The following is a 24,425-nucleotide window of genomic DNA, read 5'->3' on the forward strand; positions in this document are numbered from 1 at the left end:
TCTGTAGAACTTAATTACCAATGTAAGTAAGATTACTGTCGTATGTAGGCAATTAGTTGATAGATATTATTAATATATTTCTGCAAAATACTGTCTGTAATATAAATAACTTGTAGGCTAGTTATAAGGTACTCATTTTTGATGATATTGTCTACTTTCAATAAAAGATAAATATTAAATACAAAAAGTATTGTTTTTTCTTTATCTTTGCGTTTTTAGAACACCAGAAATTGTGTGATATAGTAATGTGACTAATAACAATGTTACATCTGCAAACGTAAGCTTTTTTTGAGGAGAAATACATCCAATGATTTCTCCCGCCTTAGGCGAGGCTGGAGCTCCTGTAATCCCGCTAGTTAGTCTGCAGCTCCGGATCAAGCATCAGTCCTACTGGGCCCCTATAACACTTTGCAAAACCCCAGAGATACCGAAATGGCGTTCTGCGTTTCTGGCAGTCTCCCAAAGGCGCTTGTGACTTTTGAACGACACGAAGCAATCAGTTTTACACCTTATAATATAGTCTACACGCCTTATAATTTAACTGTACAGTCGAACTGGTCCATGCAGCTTACACATCTTCAAGTAAAACTGTGCAGTTCAAGTATTTGCCTGCATTATTCAATATTTCTAAAAAGAGTTTCTATTTCTCTATGTTATGCCGTCTCCTTGAGATAGATGGATAGAACAATCAATATTGGCCTCTACGATCTTTGTAAAAAGCAAAATATTAATGTCAAGTTTTACTTTTAGGTCTATCGAATTCATGGAAAATAAAATTACCGTTATTGTATAGTTATCTACAATATTGTTGATGTCTAAAGAAGTTAAATGAGTTTTGGGGTAAAATATAAAGAAACTACATAGGTACTTAATGGGATATTGCAAGTTTAGATAAGAAGTATAAAATACACATTGGGATAAATTATACGCATTCAGATTCCAAGTAGTGAGTTGTGTATTGTGGAGTGAAATGACCACCTATAAGTTAATGGTCTACGGAGGCCGAGGCGCCTTGGGGAATGTATGCATAAACCACTTCAAACAAGCGAACTGGTGGGTAGCAAGTATTGACTTAAAACCCAATCCTATAGCTGACTACAACATCATTGTGGCTCCAAATGCTACATGGTATCAGCAAGAAAAACACGTCATGACCATGCTGGACACGGCCCTAAAAGATGGGAAACTAGATGCAATAGTCTGCGTAGCTGGTGGTTATAGACGTGGTAATGCCGCAAAAAACCTCATCGAAAATACAGAACTGATGTGGAAACAGAGTGTGTGGCCTTCCTCAATCGCTGCATCTGTCGCTACTAAATATCTATGTAATGGAGGCCTGTTAGCATTAACTGGCGCTAGAGCAGCTTTAGCAAGCACCCCCGATTCAATTGGCTATGGAATGGCTAAGGCTGCAGTACATAACCTTACAAAATCCCTTGGTTCCAAAGACTCTGGTATGCCACCGAGTTCCACAACTGTTGGAATACTTCCCATGACACTGGATACAGATGTGAACAGGAAATGTATGCCTAATGCCAACTTCAGTACGTGGACACCACTGAGCTTTATACCAGATTTGTTAGAATCGTGGATTAAAGGCGTCAATTGTCCACCCAGCGGCAGTTTAGTGAAGCTTGATACTAAAAACTATATTACAGAAGTGATTTTACCTAAAACAAAAGATGAAGAAGTTGAAGTTATTACCGAATAATCTGAAATAATTTAATTATCACCATTGTCCCGGCATAATAAATAACTTTTTTCCTGTTTCGCTTCTCACCTATATTTTTATTTAAAATATGAAGCCCATACTATGTACGTATGGACCGACGTCCTGTCTTTACTACAATAAAATACTTTGTCATCCTTGTATTTTTGCTGACTAATTATTTCTTATTAATAGAATTTTGGATACCTCATCGACTAAAGTTTAAATCGACAAGACAACTTTGATGCAAAAGACCAAGGTCTAAGTTTAAAAAATGAATATTACGTTGCTGTCATTGTCAATCAAGAATAATGTCAAAGTCAAATTGGCACTTGTACTTGTCATTTTCAGTTGTTCAACTGTCAAATGAATTTGGTATATGTTGTCTATTTCATCTATTTGTCTACAAATTAGGCAAATTGCATTATTTTCTATTTAAGTGGTAATAACATAAAATATTAATAGTTAAATATACTATTCGCATAGTCGAGATAGTTTATACAATTTCCTTTACTTGTTATTGTCTTTCGGTAAGCAAGCGATAAAAAGTGAGAGCCGAGGTTACCGCGCCGCGCAAGTTATAGCTAGCTAACTTTTACCAGTCGGCGTCCAGTCAAGTTGTTCAGTTGAGTCTGCGCCTCGATACAGTTCAGACGTGTTAATAATGGCAAGCGGAAGGATCGTTGTGTACGGTGGGCGAGGCGCGCTCGGAGCCGCGTGCGTCAATCACTTTAAATCAGCTAACTGGTGGGTAGCTAACATTGACTTGAACCCTAATGAAAAAGCCGATTTCAACATCACTGTGCCGAAAGACGCTTCGTGGGTACAGCAAGAGGAACACGTTGTGAACGAACTGGCCAGCGCCCTGCAAGGTCAGAAAGTGAATGCTGTGATCTGTGTCGCCGGCGGCTGGGCCGGCGGAAACGCTGCCAAGGACCTCAGCAAGCAAGCGGATCTAATGTGGCGCCAATCTGTGTGGAGCTCCTCTATTGCAGCCACTGTGGCTGCCAAGTACCTGTGTGCAGGAGGACTGTTGGCCCTGACTGGTGCTAAAGCTGCTATGGAAGGCACACCTGGTATGATTGGCTATGGTATGGCCAAGGGTGCAGTACATCAACTCACAAAATCTCTTGGTGCCAAAGACTCTGGTCTGCCGGAGGACTCATTGGCTGTTGCTATACTTCCTGTGACCCTGGACACTGAGATGAACAGGAAATGGATGCCCAAGGCTGACTTTGGAACATGGACCCCGCTGACATTTGTGGCTGAGCTGTTCGACAAGTGGATCAAGGGTAATGAGCGTCCTCCAAGTGGCAGCCTGGTGGCACTGGTCACCAAGGACAATGTCACTGAGCTGATTGTCCAATGAACTTGCCAACCTAGGTATAAGTGTATGTTGTCTCAACTCTAGCTGTAAGCAAACACTATAACTTATTGTTCTCTTGTGTAAAATGTTTAATATATATTTTAAAGTACTTAATGTGCAAAGCATTTGTTTTCTAGCTACATTTTATAAAAAGTGTAACAAATTGTTTTTATTCATAGTTGAAGGTAAACCTTCAGAGTTTTTACTGCATTGTTTTAAAAGTAAATAAGACAATAAAATACAGCAATCTCAGAGTGTATGTTGTAGAAGTATGTAATGTATATCTTGTGAAATGTATCAGAGTATAATCAATGTGATATTTAAACATATATTATTAAATGTGGAAGCATTGAACTTGTTTTTTAATTACGTCTGATGTAATATCTCATTACTGATTAAGGAGGTCACTTGAAACAGGTTATCTACCATTAAATTGTACTCTACAGTTATTGATAATGAATTCTTATTGAACATGCAATGGGTCCCTAAGTAGTTATATTGAATTTAATGATTGTTTGATGATGTGAAACTTATTCAATGAAATGTTTTTTTGTTATCTGACCTACAAACTTCAGATTTTTGGATCAGACTCACAAGAATGTTATAATATTATGAACTTATTGGGGTCATTATCATTTAGTTTAACTGAGATATAAAATAATTTCGAGGAGGCCATGGCAACCTGGGAAATGGACAAGCAGAAATGGAGAAAGAATGCAATGATAACTTGAGATTTTGTCAAGACTGAATAAAAAGCTTTTAAATAAAATAATTCAATTACAAGTAGGTATTTTATCTGTAGTATAATGACTATTCTAGAAATCTATTAGATGTGGTTTTATTATTAATAATTAATTAGAACTTTATAAAATTACCTGAGCATGGGAAATCCCAGCTTCCTAAGAAATAGGAAGATTTGAATGAATCACTAACCCCATACAGTTGGTATTCCCCATAATGGCAACAAAACCTTTAGCTTTATCTTTTTCCTTGTCATTTAACAACAATTTTTTTAAGTTTCGCTGCGTTCGTCATTAACTTACGTGGGAACAGTTATGTAGATATTTTTATCATATAGGTAACTAGTGTAAAATATAATTTATGCTAGATGTTTTTTAAATCTAATTTGCATGGTATGCTGTTTTTTTAAATTAGTAATGTGATTTTATTTCTGCCTATGATTTTCTTAATGGAATGGTAAGAAAACATTTTCTTTTTAATTCAATTAGTCCAATAAGAGGCTGCCAAGTCTTATCATTAGAACTTAAAACGGGATATTTACCATGTTTATTAGTTTTTGTAAGTTTCCGATATTTCGGCACTGTTGCAAGCGCCATTGATTCTGGATGAACTAATTTTAAATTTTAATGTTATTACCTAGTCCCTTTATCGTGAAGTAACCATCGTCATCGTCACTATTTCCTGCTACGAGTAATAAGATCCTTTACCTAAGACAACGTAAGTATGTTCATTTAGATTCATGGTAGGTAAGCACATTGTAGCGAACATGAGTCGACATACCAACTTTCCTAAAATCCTTAAATAAATAAATCGATTTTCATTTACGATTTCGCAGATTTTTCTTGTGGTTATGGGCCGGTAGTTCGGGAATCCCATGTTGGTATTGGATCTAAGCTGTAATATTTTTTCTGTACGTCATTCTAATTGGAAGCCACAGCATGCGGGTGTTTTTGTAGAACAGATGACTGAACTAGTCATAAGTTAATTATTAATTGAAAACCGACGCAAAATGTTGAAATATCATTGTTGGCATTAGACACGGATAGGTATTTACTAACGGCCGAAATTTATGACCGTTCTTAATTCAAAATCTCTGGATGGATCTAAGTTTTTGACTTACACTCCATACAAAAATCGATCTTAATCCTTTGTCTCTGGGTTGACATCGGTAAGTAATTTTGGCCGAAAGCCTACTTGAATCGCCTATAGGTGTATGTTATAAGTTAGTTACATAAAACAATTCAAGTTTTAAGATTGTTACAGATCCAGTTTTGGTTGTTTAAAACACTTTCACTTGCCTGGCTCAGTCCAATTGGAAAGTTAGTGCCTACATACTTGACTCGATTTTATCACTGATAGTAAACTGGTGCAAAATGAACCTTAATTTGAAAAAAATAAAAGTTACATTACAATGTTTATTGGTTGAGTTGAATTTGCACGCTAGTCCGTCCCGTTTATTATATACTAATTGACTGTATAAAAATAGGTAATTGTATATAATTAGTTCCATGCGTGGTTTTATGCGATACGATAAAAAGCATAATCAAATATCTACCTAATAATAATTGGTCATGCAAGTAAATCATAGTAAAGACAAATTACTTATGTACTTATTTATTTATTTTATTTTTAGCCGTCGTCCCACTGCAAGGCAAGGGCCTCCCTACCCTCTTTCCACTCCTCTCTGAAAAGCTCTTATGTACTTCGATTTCCATTATTTGGTTAGGTATGTAATAACTATAACACCGCAATGTTAATACCCATAGATTAAGCGATTGATACAACAACGCGCCTTAAAATAATAGAAGAGCAATCGCGTAAAAACACAAGTACGAGATTTAGTTGCTTTAAACATACAGGCGCTTTATAAGTCGCAGTCATAAGTGACTAAAAGATCTTAATGTTACGATACTATATGATTTGCCTAAGTAAGTTGAGTTTATACTTAAGTTTAAAGACAATTTATTTTCTAAAAACATGATTTTTTACTGTTGCGGTATTTCTAGGTTCGTAACTGATTCTTACCAAAACAATGATTGTACTATGCAAGTACTATTAAAAATAGGAAAAGCAGGCGCAGGACAAAGTCAAGGAAATAAGTTCTTGCTTAGATATACTAGGTACTAATGTACCCAGTAGGAATGCAAAAAAATAAAGCTACAAACATATAAATAAAAGCATTTATTGAGTCACAGCTGGACTTACAGTATAAAAGCTTAATGCGTAATCACAATATGTAATTACCTTACTTAATTGTAATATCGACCTAAATTATAATAATTTAACACTTAAAATTAATGACAAATTACAATAGGCCTATACGCCTTAATTAATTCGTAATCTCCTACGTACAATAAACTTATGTAGAAATATTTCTTATTTAATATAATCTCACAGTAATATGCTGTTAAAGTTATAAAGTTAACTATTTTAATTGCCAAATGTGACCAAAGGTCGGTGGTTTTTTCACGAAATTAAAATGGAGGGAAAACCGGCTATAGACAATTCAATATGGCCGACTTCTTTACGTCAAAACTCTATTTTTTTTTCACTGGAATTAAGGCTTTTTGTGCCTACTTCACGTGTTATTGTTGAGCAATTATTTTGATGGTATCTACCGACCAACGACAGCTCTCACTGTGTTCCTGACTATGTCGGTGACAAGTTCTGTTGTCCTTATTATTTTGTAACCGATTTGGTCGATGAAGGTTATGGCCGTGGAGTATGGTGGGGACATTTCTGATACTGGCCGCAGTGGGAAACGCGTCGACTGCGTGTTTGAAGCTGCACCAGCCCATGTCATCATTGTCGGTCTGGAAATAAAAAAAGGTTTTAAATTTTGTTCACTAGCACCTATACTTAATGGAATAATGCCTGGCCCCAAGTATAAAAAGATAGATTTTCTACTGCTGAAAATTGATCGAATTTGTTGGTTTTAGGTAATGCTAACTAAATTATCGACTGTTTACTTAGAACCCATATAAAAAATTTCGTAGAAAATGGAAATGTCGAAAAGTCTCAATAACATTATAGGACTTAAGTAACTACCTGACCGGAAAATCAACCACCTTGCATTGCAGTTGTGCTTACGACCAACTAGGCAGCTTTAAAGAATCAAACCTTAGATCGTAAGGTATCTAGGTAGATCTATTGGGTAAGCCCAATGACCAACTACGGCCTTAAGCAGCAGATTTACTAATACATATCTACATTGATGCCATTTCCTGCTTAACATAACATAGTAGCCTAAACAATGATGTTAAATGTTAAGTCCTGTCCCACGCCCACGGCTTGTGGGCTTGCAAACAAGATCATTACACGGGTCATTATTCATTACTATACATGTGTGGCAGTTCAAATAGGTACGATGTATGATTGATGGTAGAAACTATAGTAGATATTATTGTAATGTCATCGTAACTGCCTTGTAGATCTATTGGCTGTTGGAACAGCTGAGCTTTACGTTTTAAGAGATTAAAGTTTAGTGTTTTCATCGGCTAATTTAGTGTAATTTTGTAACGATAGAATTGCGAACATATTTTCGTGAATTCTAATTGAGCAAAAAGGGCTCTACTTATATCAAAGGATGCAGCAAAGTTCGAAGTTTATTGTTAAGTCTTAAGCGATCGAAGATCAATTTTTTTAGAGATCAAATTTTCTTGCTCATTCTTCTCCTTATATGAAGAAGATATGAAGCTTTTTTTAGCGGAAGAAGTCATTGGAGTTCTTCCGCCTTGGGCGAGACGAGAGGGAGTGTCAGACTCTTATTGACTCCTGCTTTTCCGTGCCTGCCCATACGAACCCGCTAGGCAGTCCGCAACTCCGGTACCTACATACGAAGCTTCTTACGACACTTTGGAACGAGCTTCTAGCCTAATTAAGGATTAATTTAAATACTCGTAAATGCCTTGACTTTGATTTAAGTATTTTAATTTAGCAGACACTTTTTATAACGGTAATTACCTATTAATAAAAATTACATGATAACTTTTTGTTATCTACACGTTGCAATGCTTTGCCCGTAGGCTATACCAACATCATTAATTTATCATTAAAAATCAGGAAACGAATATCAGCTCAATGTCATAAAACACAATAGTAATGGCCCACACTCGTAATATGATTAATTTATTTTAAGCAGGTCGGTTAAAAGAAACTAGGTAGTTACTTATTCTCGCCTCATTTAGATAACGATGTTTCAATTTATGTTTATAAAAATATCAATTATTTAAAACTTGTCTAATCATTGCGAAATATTATAAACTTTTGACCTATCGATAGTAGAGTTTACACAAATAAATAATTGTTATGTTACTCAATACGTTTTGTATTTCGTGATTTCAATCGCATTCTGTGAAGATGTGGATTTTACGGATGGACTAAAATAACTTGTGGTGATTGCCTGCTAGGTAAAAATATCAAATGGAAAAGAAGAATTCAGGTATTCAGCAATTCGTTTTCGAAGTTTCTCAATCATCAAGATCGTACATGTAAAAACATTTTAATTGGCTTAGGCACGAACAGTTTATATCTTAGGCACATTCCTACTTATTATATCATGTTTAAGAGATGCCCTCTACCTACAACTAGGTACTTGCCTATGCAGAAATGATCATGATCTCTTGACGATATATAGTACAGAATAAATGCAACACATTAGCTTTAAGTAGCTTTAGGTAAATACATATAAAAGATAAAAATGCACCTTGCTCCAAAATGTTTAAGTTTAAAAATATAGCAAGGCCAGTAAATAACTAACTTTCATAAATACTTTTTTAAAGTAGACAGGGTTATTAAGATCAGATAAACAATCTCGTAGTATTTTAACGCCATAAAGAAACTTAAAAGTAAAAAAATATTAACCCGTTGTCTGTCGGAACGCAGATCTACGCGAGACACAATGTGTTTTCTATTGTGTCTTATATACCGACAGACAAGGGGTTAATCAAGTATGGGATTTTAGCTTACCTGGGTGGTACAGGCCTAGTACTAGGCGGCTTCGTGGTGGTGCTAGGCTTCGTGGTGCTGCTGGGCCTCGTGGTGGCCTGGGTCATCGGCCTTGGAGTAACGCCCGCGGACGAGGGACTGCCCACCATTAGCTCGCCGTCGCCACCAAATCTGGAATGGTTAAAATAGGACAGTGAGTTACCAAAATCATGAAGGAAAATACTTGTATCTTATATTAATGAGAGGACATGGTTTTGAGTGTCAGCAGAATATAAAACTCCATTGGTTTTTGACTGGTTTTAATGGTTTCCGTGGTCGAGAGGAGCCTGGATTGGATTCATACTTTTGACAAATATTCATTATTAGTTTCCCGTGGAATAAAAAGTCACCTATCACCCAAATCAGCTCAAACCTGTCTGTATACCAAATTTCTTCAAAATCTGTTCAGTAGTTTCAACGTGATTGACGGGCAAACATCCAAATAAACAAACTTTCACATTTATAATGTTAGTGTTCATATATGTTTATTTAGAGTTGTATTAAAGTGCTAAACCACGGCATCTAGACCTCAACAAATATGCCAAGATGCTGGCTCTGTGATATAATGAGATAGATTAACATTGGCTGCCACTCGACCAACGAGACAGTTATATACAATATCACAAAAAACATGATCGTAAGTTAACTGGTGCATGATGTCAAGTATCCGTGAAGTATCTACAAGTGAAGAAAGGTAATGATGTATATAATGACAGTAGATACATAAGTAAGGTAATAACTCTGTAAATGGGAAAGATTTGGTTATATGTTTGTTTGCATTGAATAGGCTCCGAAATTACCGGATCGATTCGAAATTTCCTTTCACTACTGGAAAGCTTATTTTTCAGGAATCTACATAGGCTGCTTTCTTATCCCAATAGGTATTACAAAATTGGGAACTATTAAAGAGAATTTTAAGTTTAATTTCGTCAAAGAGTTTAGGATGGAAAGTTAGTGCTGAATAATCTATTTTTATTTCTATTTAAAAACAATTAATTAATTAATTTGTCCCATATTAGGATTTTCTCCTGTCGTGGGTGCGTTTACAAACATACAAGTTCACATGCACTTGTCACCCAAACCCGAAGTGCGGGAATCGAATCCGCTACACGTTGCACGGCAGCCAGTTGCCTAGCCACCGCGCCAATCGTGCAGTCGAGTTGACCACAAAGGTAAGTAGGTGTCCTCAAAATTAAGATACTTTCGGTCAAAAGTCTTGAGACGGCAAAAAGTAATTTGTAAGTAAACATTAGTATCTGGGGCATGCATGAGTACTGTTTGAGGTAGCAACTGTAAATAAAGCCTGTAATTTATTTTTGTATAAGTAGGTAGTATTTTTTTGTAAGTTTAAGTATTTGAAAGTATAAATTAAGATAGGTGTTTCATACATTGGTACTGTTTAACTGTTACTAAAATAGCGCATTGCTTTTTTACACTGCTATCTACAAATGTGGAAACAAAATGATCTTATGTCCACAATTCTATTGGTATTTAAAGTAGCAAAAAGGTTACATTATCCAAACATATTTCATTTTGGTTAAATTTGGAAATACCCATTCTACCTATAGATATTAGGCTTTTTTATGGTATAATATCTATGGTTAGATCTATGCGTACGTACGGATTACCTGATGGTAAGCAATCGCGGCCGCCCATGAACACTCGAAACACCAGAGGCGATATTTACAAGTTCACTGCTGCCATTTTGGGGGTTAGGAATTTGAGGCTTGTTGTAGGGGAATCGGGAAGAATGAGTCTGAAGCAGAGGAAGAGAGAGAAGTCACACAACGCAACACAACGGAATTATTGTTTCACGTCGGTTATCTGTGAGACCGTGGTACCATTCCGGTCGACCCAGCCCATTTGTGCCGAAGCCTGGCTCTCCCACACTTATTTTGGTACGAAAATAAGGTTGTATCTATAAAATTAATAATGAAAAGACTAGAACAGTTAACCTCGCGTCGCTCCTCCATTCATAGCCCATTCAGAAATGGTAAACAACCTTATGACCATCTGCAGACCTTTCTTAGACATTTAGCGCATATTAGCTCAAATGCCGTTACGAATTAGGAGTCTGCCTAATAGTCGTGATTTAAAGCTTATCGCCATTATGAGCGTGTTAGTTTGTTTAAAATTTAACAGAATTTGTTCAAGGTTTGGTGAAACAGTGAGTGGGCAGGACACCTGCTTTCGTATTTTAGGTCATTGTTCTCGTTTGAATGATGACTGTTTGAATGACTTCATTATCGGAACTAGAAGATCAACAGCCCGTGACAGTTCATTACTTTTTTATTTGAGCAGAAATAATCCAATGTCTTCTTTCGAAGCGAGGTGAGAGAGAGTGTAAGACTCTTACTGACTAAACACCACCCTGTTCCTACTCCTGTTTTGAGTCGGAGCTGCGGAGCTCCGGTAACGGTCGGCTCGGCATCAGCCCCACTAAGCTCCTCAGTCCATTGCTAGACTATATTTAAAATAGAATTAAAATTCCATATACACTTAAAAGGTTCAGGTTAGACCTATATCACAGAGCAATGCAGTCCAATGTGTTTCTTTTCAGTCAATATTAGGTGCAGTTTTTGCGATGGCAAGGAAGACCAGGATTGCTAAATCATGTATTTATACACAGGTAAACAAAAAATCAAGCTTATTATCTTCCTAAGTTATTATAAGTATGAGGAAAATGTAAGTCATCTGATTTACGTGACTGTATAACAATTTAGATTTATGGCATTCGTTAAATTGGTTACTTTGCGAGGTAAGGTAAGTTGGAGATTTCGATGCACATTTTGATAAACTAAAGTCAAGACATAAATACGAAAGTATTTTTTATGCATTATAATGACGTTAATTGATGAAAACAAATATCTTTCTATTTCACTCACTCTTTCTCTAATTATCTCTACAAACAAGTTGTAATTAATCTTAATCCGTAAACATGGGAACGTAGCAGTTGCCATGCGTATTGTTAAGAGAGATTAGTGTAACAACGAATGGTATAATCATAGAATTACTAGAATCGTAGGTTCTATGTAATTGTAGGGCTCATGCCATTGTAAGTGGAAGATAATATATCGCTGTATCGCGTTTAGTTCTCAATTATTGCATTAATAATGTGAATGACAGCGTCATTAGTTTGTAAATTAAAGTTACGAGCTGTTTTAAGTATATTGTTGGTTTTTAATTGACATAAAATGACGTCACTTCTTTTAATCTGCGAAGGAGTAGGCTGAGGTGCACGTAGGAAAGGTAACATGTACTTTTCTTCTGTTATTTTGTGAGTCTCTTAATACTACGATATAGAATGAAAACATGAAATTTTGACAGTGTTTGGCAACATATCCAGCCGTTATTAAAAATTGCGAACAATATTTAATACAAAAATATTTTATTTCTTCTTTTTTTGACAAAAACCATAAAATCTAAAATTAATATTCTAGTCTAAAAGGACTAGTTTAAAAATTTAACGGTTCATCAAGAAGGACTATTATCCAATCGAATCGATTCGACCAAAAAAAATCGCTAGACAGTGCCGTAGTAAATCGATTAGCTATCACAAACGCTTACAACACACGTTACCGATTGTTACCGAGCAATTAATTCTGCAATGGCTGAATCAGGTCCAGAGTGAACCAGTCCATTGTAAACCGTGTTTAGAGTTAGCGAAACATCGATTGTATTATTTGTGAACACGCGAACTGAGATTTAAATAATGCTAGTGATGTAATTTGACATAATAGTTGGGAACCTAGAAAATCTTATGACCGGTTTTAAGAAACTCTCTCTCTTTTAGGTCGACTCCTTTTATCTAAAGATCGTGGTCAACTTCAGGGTAGCATCTGGAGCCTATGATCTGGGCCTGTATCCAAATGCCATATAAGCCCTTGCTCTTGTCTGTCTTTATAGAAAATTCAATGTGATCCCTTACATTTAATTTTCTATGATGCTAATAAGTGTCTAAATTTGATGTCTGGTCCGGAGCTGCGGACTACCTAGCGAATTTACCAGGGCTCCGGCTCGAAGGGCAAGAGTAGGAACAGGGTGGTTTTTAGTCAGTAACAGTCTGACAGTCTCTCTCGCCTCGCCTCAAGGCGGGAGCAGCCATTGGATGATTTTTCCCCTTAAAAAAGACATGTCAAAATTTACGTCAATCCCGTCTAATTTAGTTTTCTACTCTACTAGTAGACAATTCCTAAATGGCATTTGGCTCATGGCATTAGTCCTGACCATACGCTCTAGATCATTTAGTTCCATCGGCTTTTGTTCAGCGTGTCTCTTACTACCATGTACAAGTAAATGTCCATGAGTCTCCACTTAATTTAACTGTATGATGCATTAGGTTAATTTATTATGTATGATGCATGAAGCCTAGGTAATTCATGGGTGTCAGAGAGTCAGTCGTCCAAAGAACCATTTATCGATATAATTTTGGCTATTTAGATAGAACAAACTGTTATGGCATGGCAAGAAATATGTTAGTAGAATAGTTTCCCCACATATCTAGCTAAAGCCAATGAACAGAGCGTAATAAAATAATAGATAACGACGCAGTAATAGACCGCAATCTAGATCCTATTACATTATTAGAGTTCCATAAAGATTTATTTTTTATATATCCGTGTTATATAACATTATTACCTATTATCTAGGTTATGTGGTCCAATTTTGAAATACTTTTATGATTGATGACGATCTTGTTAATACTTATATGATCCGTATCGCATTATTGTGTTACAGGTATTTTCCTTGAGAGAAGAAAGTTTTTTTTTTAAATTAACTTTTTGAAGCTGAAATATAACTAGGCATATTTTTACCCGACTGCGCCAGAAGGAGGGTTATGTTTTTCGAGAGTATGTATGTATGTAGGTATGTATGTATGTATGTATGTATGTATAATTGTTTGGCACGCTCTGCAGCCTAAACGGCTTGATGGATTTTGGCTTGAGAGGTGTCGTTGGATTCGTCTTTCCTGTGAGAATGACACTGGATATATCAAAATAGTGAAAAAAACAAAATGGCGGATTTTTGGCGCCAAATTCGAATATTGCTCACTCTCTAGCCTGAACGACTTGATGGATTTCAGCTTGAGAGGTGTCGTTAGATTCGTATTTACTGTGAGAGTGACACTGGATATATCAAAATAATAAAAAAATTAAATGGCGGATTTTGGCGCCAAATTCAAATATTGCTCAATCTCTAGCCTAAACGACTCGATGGATTTCAGCTTCCGTTTGATTCATTTCTACTGTGAGAGTGCCACTAGATACCTATAATAACCAAAATATTAAAATAATAAAACTAAAAGAAAATAAAATAAAATAAGGTAATTTAAAAAACTTAAAAAACCCGACTGCGTTTCTTCATAATATGAAAATATTAAAAAACCCTAAAACAAGAAAGTCATCGTAAAATTGAAGCAGTCGGGACCCATTCTAGAAAACACTCACTGAGTCTTCATATTTAGAATGGGTCCCGATTGCTTCAATTTTACGATGACTTTCTTGTTTTAGACACTTTTTATTTTCATATTATGAAGAAACGCAGTCTTTTTAGTTTTTTAAATTACCTTATTTTATTAACGACATTTTCTCGTGCCATGGATGCTTAAATGGGACTTAAGTAAATTACTTAACTTAAATCTTCAATGGAGTTTGTTACCTACTTCAACAGTGAACAACCCTAGAGAGTTGTACGTCTACACTGCATTATCTATTACATATTTATTAGAATTAAGCACCGCCCATAGACGCCCGATTTTAAATTAAATTGTATAATAATATTTAAGTAAATGAACCTCACCTGTTCAGTACGATTGGTCTCGGCGGGGTAGACTCCGTGGGGCCTGGAGTCGGGGTGGTGGCTGGTACCGATTGTGGCACGCGAGGTGGTGCTAACGGAGACGACGTAGGGAGCGCACTGCCTGTGGGAGAGAAAATAAGAAGGTATGTTTAATTACGTAACATACGTACTGCAAATTGATAAATTGTCATAGTTTTTTAACTCTATGGTTTTCGAATTTGTAATTGTATACTTAAGTAATATAGTTAACTACACCAAAAGTATGTATAGAGGTGTAAAGGTATCAGATATAGTAGACGACAATGATAAGAAGCAAACACCGAAGCAGTTTTTTTTTAAACCTGCTCCACACTGCTCTTCTATATCGTGGGTGCCTTTACAAAAACATATGTTACAAATTGACATTCACATTACACCCAGACCCGAAACATGTGGATCACATAGAGTTGCTCTGTGCGAGAATCGAACCCGCTACACGTTACGCGGCAGCCGGTTGCCCTGCCACCGCGCTGTCCGTGCAGTCTAAGAAAAGGCAGTTGATTCTACAGTAGCTAATCAACGCAAAATAACATTAAAACATTTGATACCTGATCCTGGAATAGTATTATAGTGTTCCTTAGCGAGGAACTCTTCGAAGTATCTGGTGAAGTCTCCAGTGGGGTCCCACCGGGAAGCAAGCTTGGACCACTCGTCAGGATACTCGTTCTTCAACCGCTTGATCACCTTCACTGCTGTTCTCTTCTGTCGCTCTGTGCAGCGGACGCATTTCGTCCTCAATGCTTCTGGGAGTATTCCTGGAAAAATTAAAATAGCTTTTGTTAATTTAATTTATCACATAACAATCACATAATCCTTTACTTTTTAAGTAATTGAAACAAGAGCGCGTTCGGCGCTCTGATTGGTTGGTTTATTCGAGCCGGCCAATCAGAATGCCGAACGCGCTCTCGTTTCGATTGCTTTAAACGTAACAATATAAAGGTTCTGATTGGTCATTATTGAATGCTGCTTGACTGGAAACGTCATCTTGGCATTTTAAAATACTTAAGTACATTTTACTATGTTCGAAAATACATTAAACAGATGAGATAAAATATTTTGCGATAAGAGCATAAAATGGGATAGCATTGACGCACTTTAAAGATTAAAGATCAAAGAACTTATAAACGAGACGAGAAAAATGGGCCAAAAGAAACTTCAGTCTTTAATGACCAAGAAATGACCGAGATCTTGGCATTCAATGCTGTCCCTTACAATGCAAGGAACAGGTTGGTAATCGTATAAGAGCTGGCAATGTTTTTGAGAGAGCATTTCAAGAAGGCCAGTTTTTAGATATAGTATGTCTCTCACTCTTCCAGACATCATACGGGCTATCTGGCACCTGGTAGTGGTTGCGTTCACCAGTGCGCATCGCATTTGTACAGGTAACATTTCAACTTTTCAAACCATTTTCATTATATTTCCGAAACTGTTGGGCTAACAAGTTGAAACTTTGTAGGTTGATGTGTTTCGGTAATTGCTATTCGAATTTTGAATAAAAATTAATAAATTTAATAATTTAATGGGGCCACTCCATACATGGAACTGAATCACAAAAATATTTTTTTCAGCTTACAATGCTGTGATTGGTGTCTATGGATAGATCTTTAAAAAAAATGTTTAGGTTCCTAAAGCCGTTTTTCGTCAAAATCAACGTTTGAAAAGACGCTTCCAAAGTGGAAAAAGAGTGTCCTCCCCCTCTAACTTTTAAAATAAGAGAGTGAGAAAAGTAAAAACTATATGCTGTAGATTTTAATCGAAACTAACAACGAAAAATTGGTTTGGCAGATATTATTATTGGTTTTTAAGAAATAAAACATTTTCAAAAACCGCAAATATAACTTTGTCGTTTACAAACACTATGTAAAACCAAGTTATTTTATAACTTTTATAATGTCATCTACTTACTGTTACGGAACCCTTCCGAGCGAGTCCGACTCGCACTTGGCCGAATCGTTTTCTTATCAAATAACATTATACAAAAATTTCAGCCATACTAAAGTAATTCAAAAAAAAAAAAAACACGAATTGGCGCTTGGCATAGCTTAAACAACAATAAAAATGCCTGGCAATAATAGATTCATGCTACTATTTTAGCTTTAATCCAATAATAAAAAATAACTTGACTTAAATGGTTTGAAAAGTTGAAATGTGACCTGTACAAATGCGATGGCACTGGTGAACGCAACCACTACCAGGTGCCAGAAGCCCGTATGATGTCTGGGAGAGTGAGAGACATACTATATCTAAAAACTGGCCTTCTTAAAACAGTTGTTTTTTCGACGTTGCTAGCTCTCGTACCATAATGACATTGTATATTATGCCCTTCAATGCATACCATATAAGTACCAGGTCACTCCAACGGTACTTGAAACATGTCCTCGATTTACGAATGTTACTGCAAAATTTCGCGGTAACCGTTATATTTTAAGAACTTATTTTGTAGCTTTTATTTTTTATTATACGTGGAAATCAAAATAACCAATGAGACATTTATTTTAATGAAGATTGTTTTTAAAGAATTAACAGCATTTACATTTATTTTATTAGTAAAAATAATTAAACTCGATAGGAGGCACAGGCTTTTCGAATGCTACACGAGAAAAACAAAAGGCAACATGGAGAAAAGAAAACAAAATGGCGAAAGGAGTCAGTCATTACCCTTAGTACGAGTTTGCTTTACGTCGAACGAAAACGAAACGAGAGTGCGTTCGGCGCTCTGATTGGTTGGTTTATTCGAGCCAGCCAATAAGAGCGCCGAATGCGCTCTTATTTCGATTACTTTAAACATAAAGCAAACTCATACTAAGGGTACTGGATCCGCTCCTCCTCTCCTTATTACATCAATATGGCAGAATCGTGTTCTGTCATCAACCCTTGTCAATCATATCCCACTTTAATCAGTTTCACGACTACATGAACATGGTTTCTGATGGGCATATTAAAGTTTTTTTAACATGCATTGATTTTAACATTAACATTCCAATCTTTTTTAGCTTTAGCTCGAGTAAGAAACATAAATTGACTCTTTTTTTTAGACCGAATAAGAAGCATAAATTGACCACGTTCAAGCAGGTTTTTTATATTTAGTAAGGCTAATTTTAGATTTTTAACAGTCTTGATAAAACAGATATTTTAAGACTCCTCTTAAAATTTTATTACTAATGGCACGTTGTAAGTACTACTTAGGCTTGCAATCTGATTATTAATTTGAGAAGGATATATGAATTTATTGATCGTGATTGTATTTCAAGTGCATATTAAAATGTCGATTCTTCTTAATTGGAAAATATCAATTATTTACATTATGCGGCTTTATTTATTATAAGTACCATATTTAACAATATTTATTTGTACGGGTTACGACGTCCATAAGAAACTTTGGTTTTAGCCATTTATTTTAAGTATCAATTACCTATCTAATATTAAAATGTATCAAGTAGGTTTAAGAATTTACCTTAGTTATATTCTACGGAAAAAAATGCAAAACGTCTATAGAAACACTTTATTTACGTAAAAAGGACTTAAAAAATAAATACCTATTTCCTACAGAAACACCTGATTTAATTTACGTAAAAAATACATAAAAAAATAAATAATCAATTCCGCATTTACGCGGCAAAATATAGGTACATACGATAGCGCAGCGCAGATTAAAAACATCGCAAATATTCCACAGATAATAAAGAGTTTAAGAACAGAGCATAGGTAATGAAGTATTTGTATTCAGTCGACTAGTCATTCGATCACGTTCGCTCGATGACGGAATGCGTTGATTATTTCCTTGTTTATTATAAAACAAAAGAGTAACCTCCTTGTTCGTAGTTGAGTAAACTTATGTATTGTTTTGTTAATGTGCTTTATAGTTAGAGCGAGGTAAATAAACTTATTATGTATGTTTACATTGTGACATTTGAATATACATAGGAGTAAATAAATGCATTATTTGTATATTAAAACGTCTTTAAGCTGACGACGTTCCTGGATTGATTGCTGAATCAAATTGAACTATCGTATCGTCACTCCTTTTTTATTCCCGTAGGGGTAGGTGCACATTGCGGCACGTAATACCACTATACACCCACTTTTCACCATTTGTGTTATAAGTCCGATGTAATAGGGGGTGATTGCCATATGCTGGGCACTATTCTAGATTCTACGTTAATACTGAGAATTTTCGAAAAACCGAGTAACACTTTGCCGGACCCGGGAATCAAACCAGAACCCAGTGGCCCAGCAGTTGCACTTGCAAACACTAGCCCAACAAGGCAGTAAAATTAAACTAGTATTGTATGATCAGCTATTAGACCATTAAAACAGTATTTAACTTAACAACCGGGTGTAATTTAGAGTTATTTATCGTTTTAACGATTTCATACGAACAGTTATATAATTTAACAACATTTTAGTACTAACTAGGTAATGTAACATAACAGTTTTCTGCCAAATTAAAGTTACATTAGACGGGCACGCAACCCGTACCTACCACCTACTTACATCATGAACAATGCTGTAATGTACAAAACACAACATATCGTTTGTTTAACTTTAACCTACATTTAGGAACATGCAAAGAAGTGCGTTGACCTCAATCAGCCTCCGAACTGGTCAATGTTCGCGAAAAAGGTTGCTTCGAAAAGTATTGTTATTGGATACCATAAAAATTAAATGTTTTGTGCGTAGGTGCCACCTTTTTCCGTAACAGAATAAATAAAAATATGTCATGTACTTTTATGTAGAGATTATAAAATTTGCATTGTCGGTCAGCTGGCTCGTTGGTCTAGGGGTATGATTTTCGCTTAGGGTGCGAGAGGTCCCGGGTTCAAATCCCGGACGAGCCCAATCTTATTTTATTTTGTAAACAGTATGCCAATATAAATCTGTTAATGCTGTTCGCATCTTTCTTTTGGCCATTTTCCAAGTCAAATAGAGTTGTAAAGAGATATAACTCGATTATAAGGACAGTAATGAGAACATTTTGTATGTTATAGTGCCACATGTTTAACGAATTAATTACAAAATTGCAAGGAATAAATAAATAAGCTTTTTATCAATAAAGGAACCAACGCTTTCTGACTGAGTAACGATTTATCATAAATGTACGATAACATTTATTTCTAGACTGTTATATAACAGTGATTGTAATACATAGTACTCGCATGTTTAGTAATTAACATCAATGAAGAATGACCATAAGAAAGCATTGTATTGAAATTAGAGGCGACGACGCTGTGACGCCGAGAAACCTATTGTTTTCAGAACCTATACACATAGTACATTATAACTGAGTTTTTACAACCATTGATTAAGTTTATTTATGAGTATTCTGTGTATATTTTTATGCGTAAAACTGTTGGTTTTACTGAACATCGAACATGATGATTATCGTCATGATCCAGGGCGGTCGGAGAGAGCCAGTCGTCTTCAGATATCAGTAAGGCAATGGTAATTTTAGATATAATGCACACGTGACTGCATATGACTCTTACTATTTACCTAATATGAGACGATAGCAATGACCTAGGACACTTGGATTAGAATCAATCAGCAATTTTGTAGATTGAAAAAATCATTGTATAATTCTAATGAAATAAGTGTAAGAGTCAAAAAGTTGGATTTGTAATATGTAAATCTTCTTATTAATATTATAAATGCAAAAGTTTGTATCAAAACGTCATTACGGTTGCGGAATGAAATTTGGAACAGATATTCCCTTTTAACATTTTTATCCCACGGGAACGCGGGCAAAGCCGTAGAAGAGCCTCAGAAGCTAGTCCCATCATAAAAGAGTTAATTGTCATTGAATATCTCATTTTCCACAAGGAAATTAGTAGAGTACTTAGTAGTAGTGAATGAATGTTTATTATGAAATAATTGATGGCGTATTACATTTGCGTGCAAGCAACACGACAGTTATTGCAATTGCAATAGTGATCTTAGGAAACCATAGATTGCTCATCGCAGGGTACCTACAAATGAGTACTATCTTAGTACTTACTAAGATGATTGCGATACTACAGTCTTAGTCGCGATTGACTGATTGTTGTCTGTTTGTGGACAAGTTATATGTAACAGCTTTTTACGCAAAGATTGATTTAAAATCTAAGTGCCTAATGATATAATAGGCTGGCTGAGTCGTCAAATCTATATTGATCTGATTTTTTATATGTATAATAAACTAGAAAATCACGGTTTGGAAAATCAATGGAGAAAATCTCTGATACTAGTTTCCAGATGCTAATGGATAAAACCTCTACTAGCTCCAAGTCACAGAGGGAATCTTCATCATGAGCTGTTTGTCATGCATGAGCATAGTAGAGTTTTTCTCTAGTTAATTTAGTATGTAAAAATATGCATAAGTATATTTTTTTTAAAAGAAAAAAGCAATAAATCCAGCTCGTGTTCTGGCTGAGTCGTTAAATTGTAACCCTTACAACAATAAAACCTTATCCCAATAAATTCTAACCACCCACAAAATCGTTTGCCGCTTAAATTAGGATTTTCGGAAAGTCCCGACTTGTTCAGTTAGGATCCATAAAATATCATTTTTATATCGTGGCTGATCTCTGCAATGTCCATATCATCATACATTGAAATCGATACCCATCAACAATTTTCATGTAAACTTTATAAAATCATGCTTTTGAATCCATAGAGTAATTGATGTTGACAGCTAACCACAGACTATTTATAGGGCAACCACAGAATATGCAAGGGTAACCACAGACAAGTAATAAAACCTACATAATCTAGAGGTACTGTTATAATAATGATAGGATTACTGTTGTGTTGTCATTTGTCATAATAAAAAGTAATTTATTCACATTGTAAGAATTTCGCATTTGTTTTTTTTATGTAATGATCTGGGAAGCAATATCAACCGTTGATTGTAGGTATTTGTAACAACATACTTATAACAAAATACTAATGATTTTGAGTTATGTACGGCATTAGAGGATTTTGTAATATTATATCACAATAAGTATTATTATATTTCTGTAAATCTGGCAGTACACAGCGTTGCTCACAACCAATACGTGAACTGCAATGCACTTGTGATTGGTATCACAAGACCTGGTGATCTTGCAGATGCAACCACGTAAGCTATGGTGACCGCTTACCATTAAGCAAGCCGTAAGCTTTGTAAGTAGATAATATCAAATTAACTACGTACTGGATCTACTGCATTTTTAATAAAGCATATATTTATTTTTATTTATTTCATATCTTGTTGCTATTACCGATACAAGGAGATTAAAACTCCAGATTTTATGATCGCTAATAACACGGTATACAAGATCAAGTTCTAAAATATTGATACCTATTTAATTACACTGATATCCCCGAATCGAGTGCTATTAAATCATAACACCTGAGGTTTCATAATTATATCGGAATTACCACACCTCTGGTCTAACCGCAAATTAGCATAATATAAACGATTTTATTGTTGTTTAGGTATTATCTAAAACTAGTTACATGAATACAATAAATTATTTGAATTTGAATTTGAAAAAAGAAGATCTTCCCGATTGAACAACCATTTTTTGTTTTTATAGTTATTCATTTTGTAATCCTATTATGTCAATTTAAATATTAAATAATTTTGTTTTAATGTTACACGATTTTTTTAATATTTTTTTGGTATTTGTTGGGTCGCGTGTAGGTGGCGTAGCACTCGTAGCAACAGGCGTAGGGACTTCGTAGCAGGGTTACGGAGGGAGGTATCCTGTCTACGAAATCGTGTCACAGTTTTATGTTCTTCAAATTTTAAACGTTACATTGGAAATATTCAGGATTTTTTGTATATTATTTCAGTGTAATTTTTCAAATTGTACCTGTCATAAATAACAACTCCTACATCAGTTAACTACTAATGTTATTTAGCTGTAGGTTTGAAGACAATTATTTTTAAAAGTGGTGTTAAATACTCGTATTTTTACTGAAAAAAGTAATGTAGTAGAGTAAAAAAACGTCACTCCTTGTAGGATCATCGAATGAAATTGATTTTTCAACCAACTTAACATTTATTTATTTATTTATTTATTAAAAACATGCATAATTTTACAGTTAAGCCAATACATTATACAGTTAAAATGTTGAAAATTTACAACAAAGAGAGAAAAAAAGAAATACAATATTTTTAATTACTTAAAACTAATTCATCAGCCATCCATCTTCTCACAAAACCTTAAACATTCGCGACATACATAAACATAAGTTTTGTTGCTACCTGCATTAATTTAACCAAAGTTATCGTATGTACTTCGACACGTACCTGACATGCATGCGTGTACCGTCTATACATATGTATGTATATAACGATATCACCTTGTTTTTCCTTATTAGGACCACATGCCTTCCGACTCAGTATGCATTGGAACCATTCAATAGACGAACAGTGGAAGAATTCATAATTTTGTCTAAATATTTTCAAAGGTTACGTGCCACCTGATGGTAAGCGGTCACTGTAGCTTAAGTAACTACATCTGAAAGATGAGAAGTTTCTCCAGTGCACCATTATTTCCATAGCGCAAACTTGCAAAAAATATCTCCGATCGGACTAATAAGCATTTTCACGCCTTTTATCCCTAAAGGGGTAGAAGTGCACATTCCGGCACGTAATACCACTGTATAATGGGAAACCATTTAGAAGATAGAAGAGATGAATCTGATAAAGAGCCAGTGCTGATCCCAACTATAATAAGTTTACATGAAAATGAAGATACTACACCATGTTTCTTTCGTTTTGTTATTTAAGCCAACATAATTAAGAGCACGTTTTCGTTAATCATAATATTGTATAATATGCTTTCGTATGCGACAACCAAACCATTGCATCACTTTTGTACTAATGGTCACAAAAACGTTGTATTTCATGAATGGTACAGCCAGTCACTTAGAAACAATAGATACAATGATTCATATACTTACCTATCTTAACTTTAAGACATACCATGACTCACTTCTGTTTATGTACTTCGGCTGTGTAAAAACTAAGTGGTCATTATATCTACGTATATATAACAATTATGTACTTTGGTATATGCTAACTATAGGGCTTAAGTAGTTTTACTACCGACTATCATTTTACCATCTTAAATTTTTGTCTTACCAAACTATTCTTATTTCCTTATCTCTTGAGCTCAGGCAGTAACACAATATAAAATTGAGTTCAGTTTGAAATAATAAAATATTTTTAATTCTAGTCACAGAACTGATCGGAAGTACTGAATACTTATTTAATAGGTCACGATAGATTGACGCAGAACTGAATCACACTGCCTTTACTGGAGTGCTGAGAAATCCCGCAAAGAGAGTCACCATGTGAATACTAACATGGTATAAGTAAATATCGTTAGCCAGTAAACACCAGACTTATTATTTTATTTTTTCTATTATTTATTCCACTTTCAAACAGGTAATTCTTATATATAAACTAAGCCCCACAAAACCGTTACAATGATTTGACTGTGGGGTCGATGAGTCTCTAGACAAATATATTATTTAGGTACAAATCATAAGTAACTTACACTTATCAATATATAAAACATTTCTAAAACTTTAATTAAGCTTGTTTATAAAATGTCTATAAAATTGTTGTAGTAATTTGTGGGTAAATACCACCTAATAATACCTTAAACATATACCTGCGTATAAAGATAAACAAATATAACAGGATTTTTGAGAAAAACCTGGCATTAAGGAGACGCTTTTAAAAGTATTTTCCTCAATCAGAACATTAGAAATTCCCATCCATAAATACCGGTTGCTGTTATTTATTATGTT

General features: G+C 35.1%; 3 protein-coding genes and 1 non-coding gene across 4 annotated transcripts in view; 3 read left to right on the forward strand and 1 right to left on the reverse strand.

The window, feature by feature from the left end:
* The first annotated feature begins 734 nt into the window (after positions 1 to 734).
* Positions 735 to 1,874, forward strand: LOC118266070 (dihydropteridine reductase-like). Its single transcript, XM_035579426.2, has one exon. The coding sequence runs from the start codon at positions 971 to 973 to the stop codon at positions 1,709 to 1,711; it is 741 nt and encodes a 246-aa protein (XP_035435319.2). The 5' UTR covers positions 735 to 970; the 3' UTR covers positions 1,712 to 1,874.
* A 182-nt stretch (positions 1,875 to 2,056) lies between these two features.
* Positions 2,057 to 3,428, forward strand: LOC118266284 (dihydropteridine reductase). Its single transcript, XM_035579683.2, has one exon. It carries the CDS (start codon positions 2,373 to 2,375, stop codon positions 3,075 to 3,077), a length of 705 nt encoding a protein of 234 aa, XP_035435576.1. The 5' UTR covers positions 2,057 to 2,372; the 3' UTR covers positions 3,078 to 3,428.
* Positions 3,429 to 5,981: 2,553 nt separating this feature from the next.
* Positions 5,982 to 24,425, reverse strand: part of LOC118266058 (uncharacterized) — a 41,430-nt gene continuing 22,986 nt past the window's right edge. The window contains exons 2-5 of the mRNA XM_035579408.2: positions 15,188 to 15,394; positions 14,601 to 14,721; positions 8,784 to 8,933; positions 5,982 to 6,628 (exon numbers count right to left, since the gene is read on the reverse strand). Of these exons, the coding sequence (XP_035435301.2) occupies positions 6,430 to 6,628; positions 8,784 to 8,933; positions 14,601 to 14,721; positions 15,188 to 15,394 (677 nt within the window). The 3' untranslated portion in view covers positions 5,982 to 6,429. The remainder of the gene's footprint in view (positions 6,629 to 8,783; positions 8,934 to 14,600; positions 14,722 to 15,187; positions 15,395 to 24,425) is intronic.
* Positions 19,406 to 19,477, forward strand: Trnap-agg (transfer RNA proline (anticodon AGG)). Its single transcript has one exon. It is a non-coding gene; the product is annotated as a tRNA-Pro (tRNA).

Source organism: Spodoptera frugiperda, chromosome 7 (genome assembly GCF_023101765.2).
Source record: "Spodoptera frugiperda isolate SF20-4 chromosome 7, AGI-APGP_CSIRO_Sfru_2.0, whole genome shotgun sequence".
Classification (NCBI taxonomy): Eukaryota; Metazoa; Arthropoda; class Insecta; order Lepidoptera; family Noctuidae; genus Spodoptera; species Spodoptera frugiperda.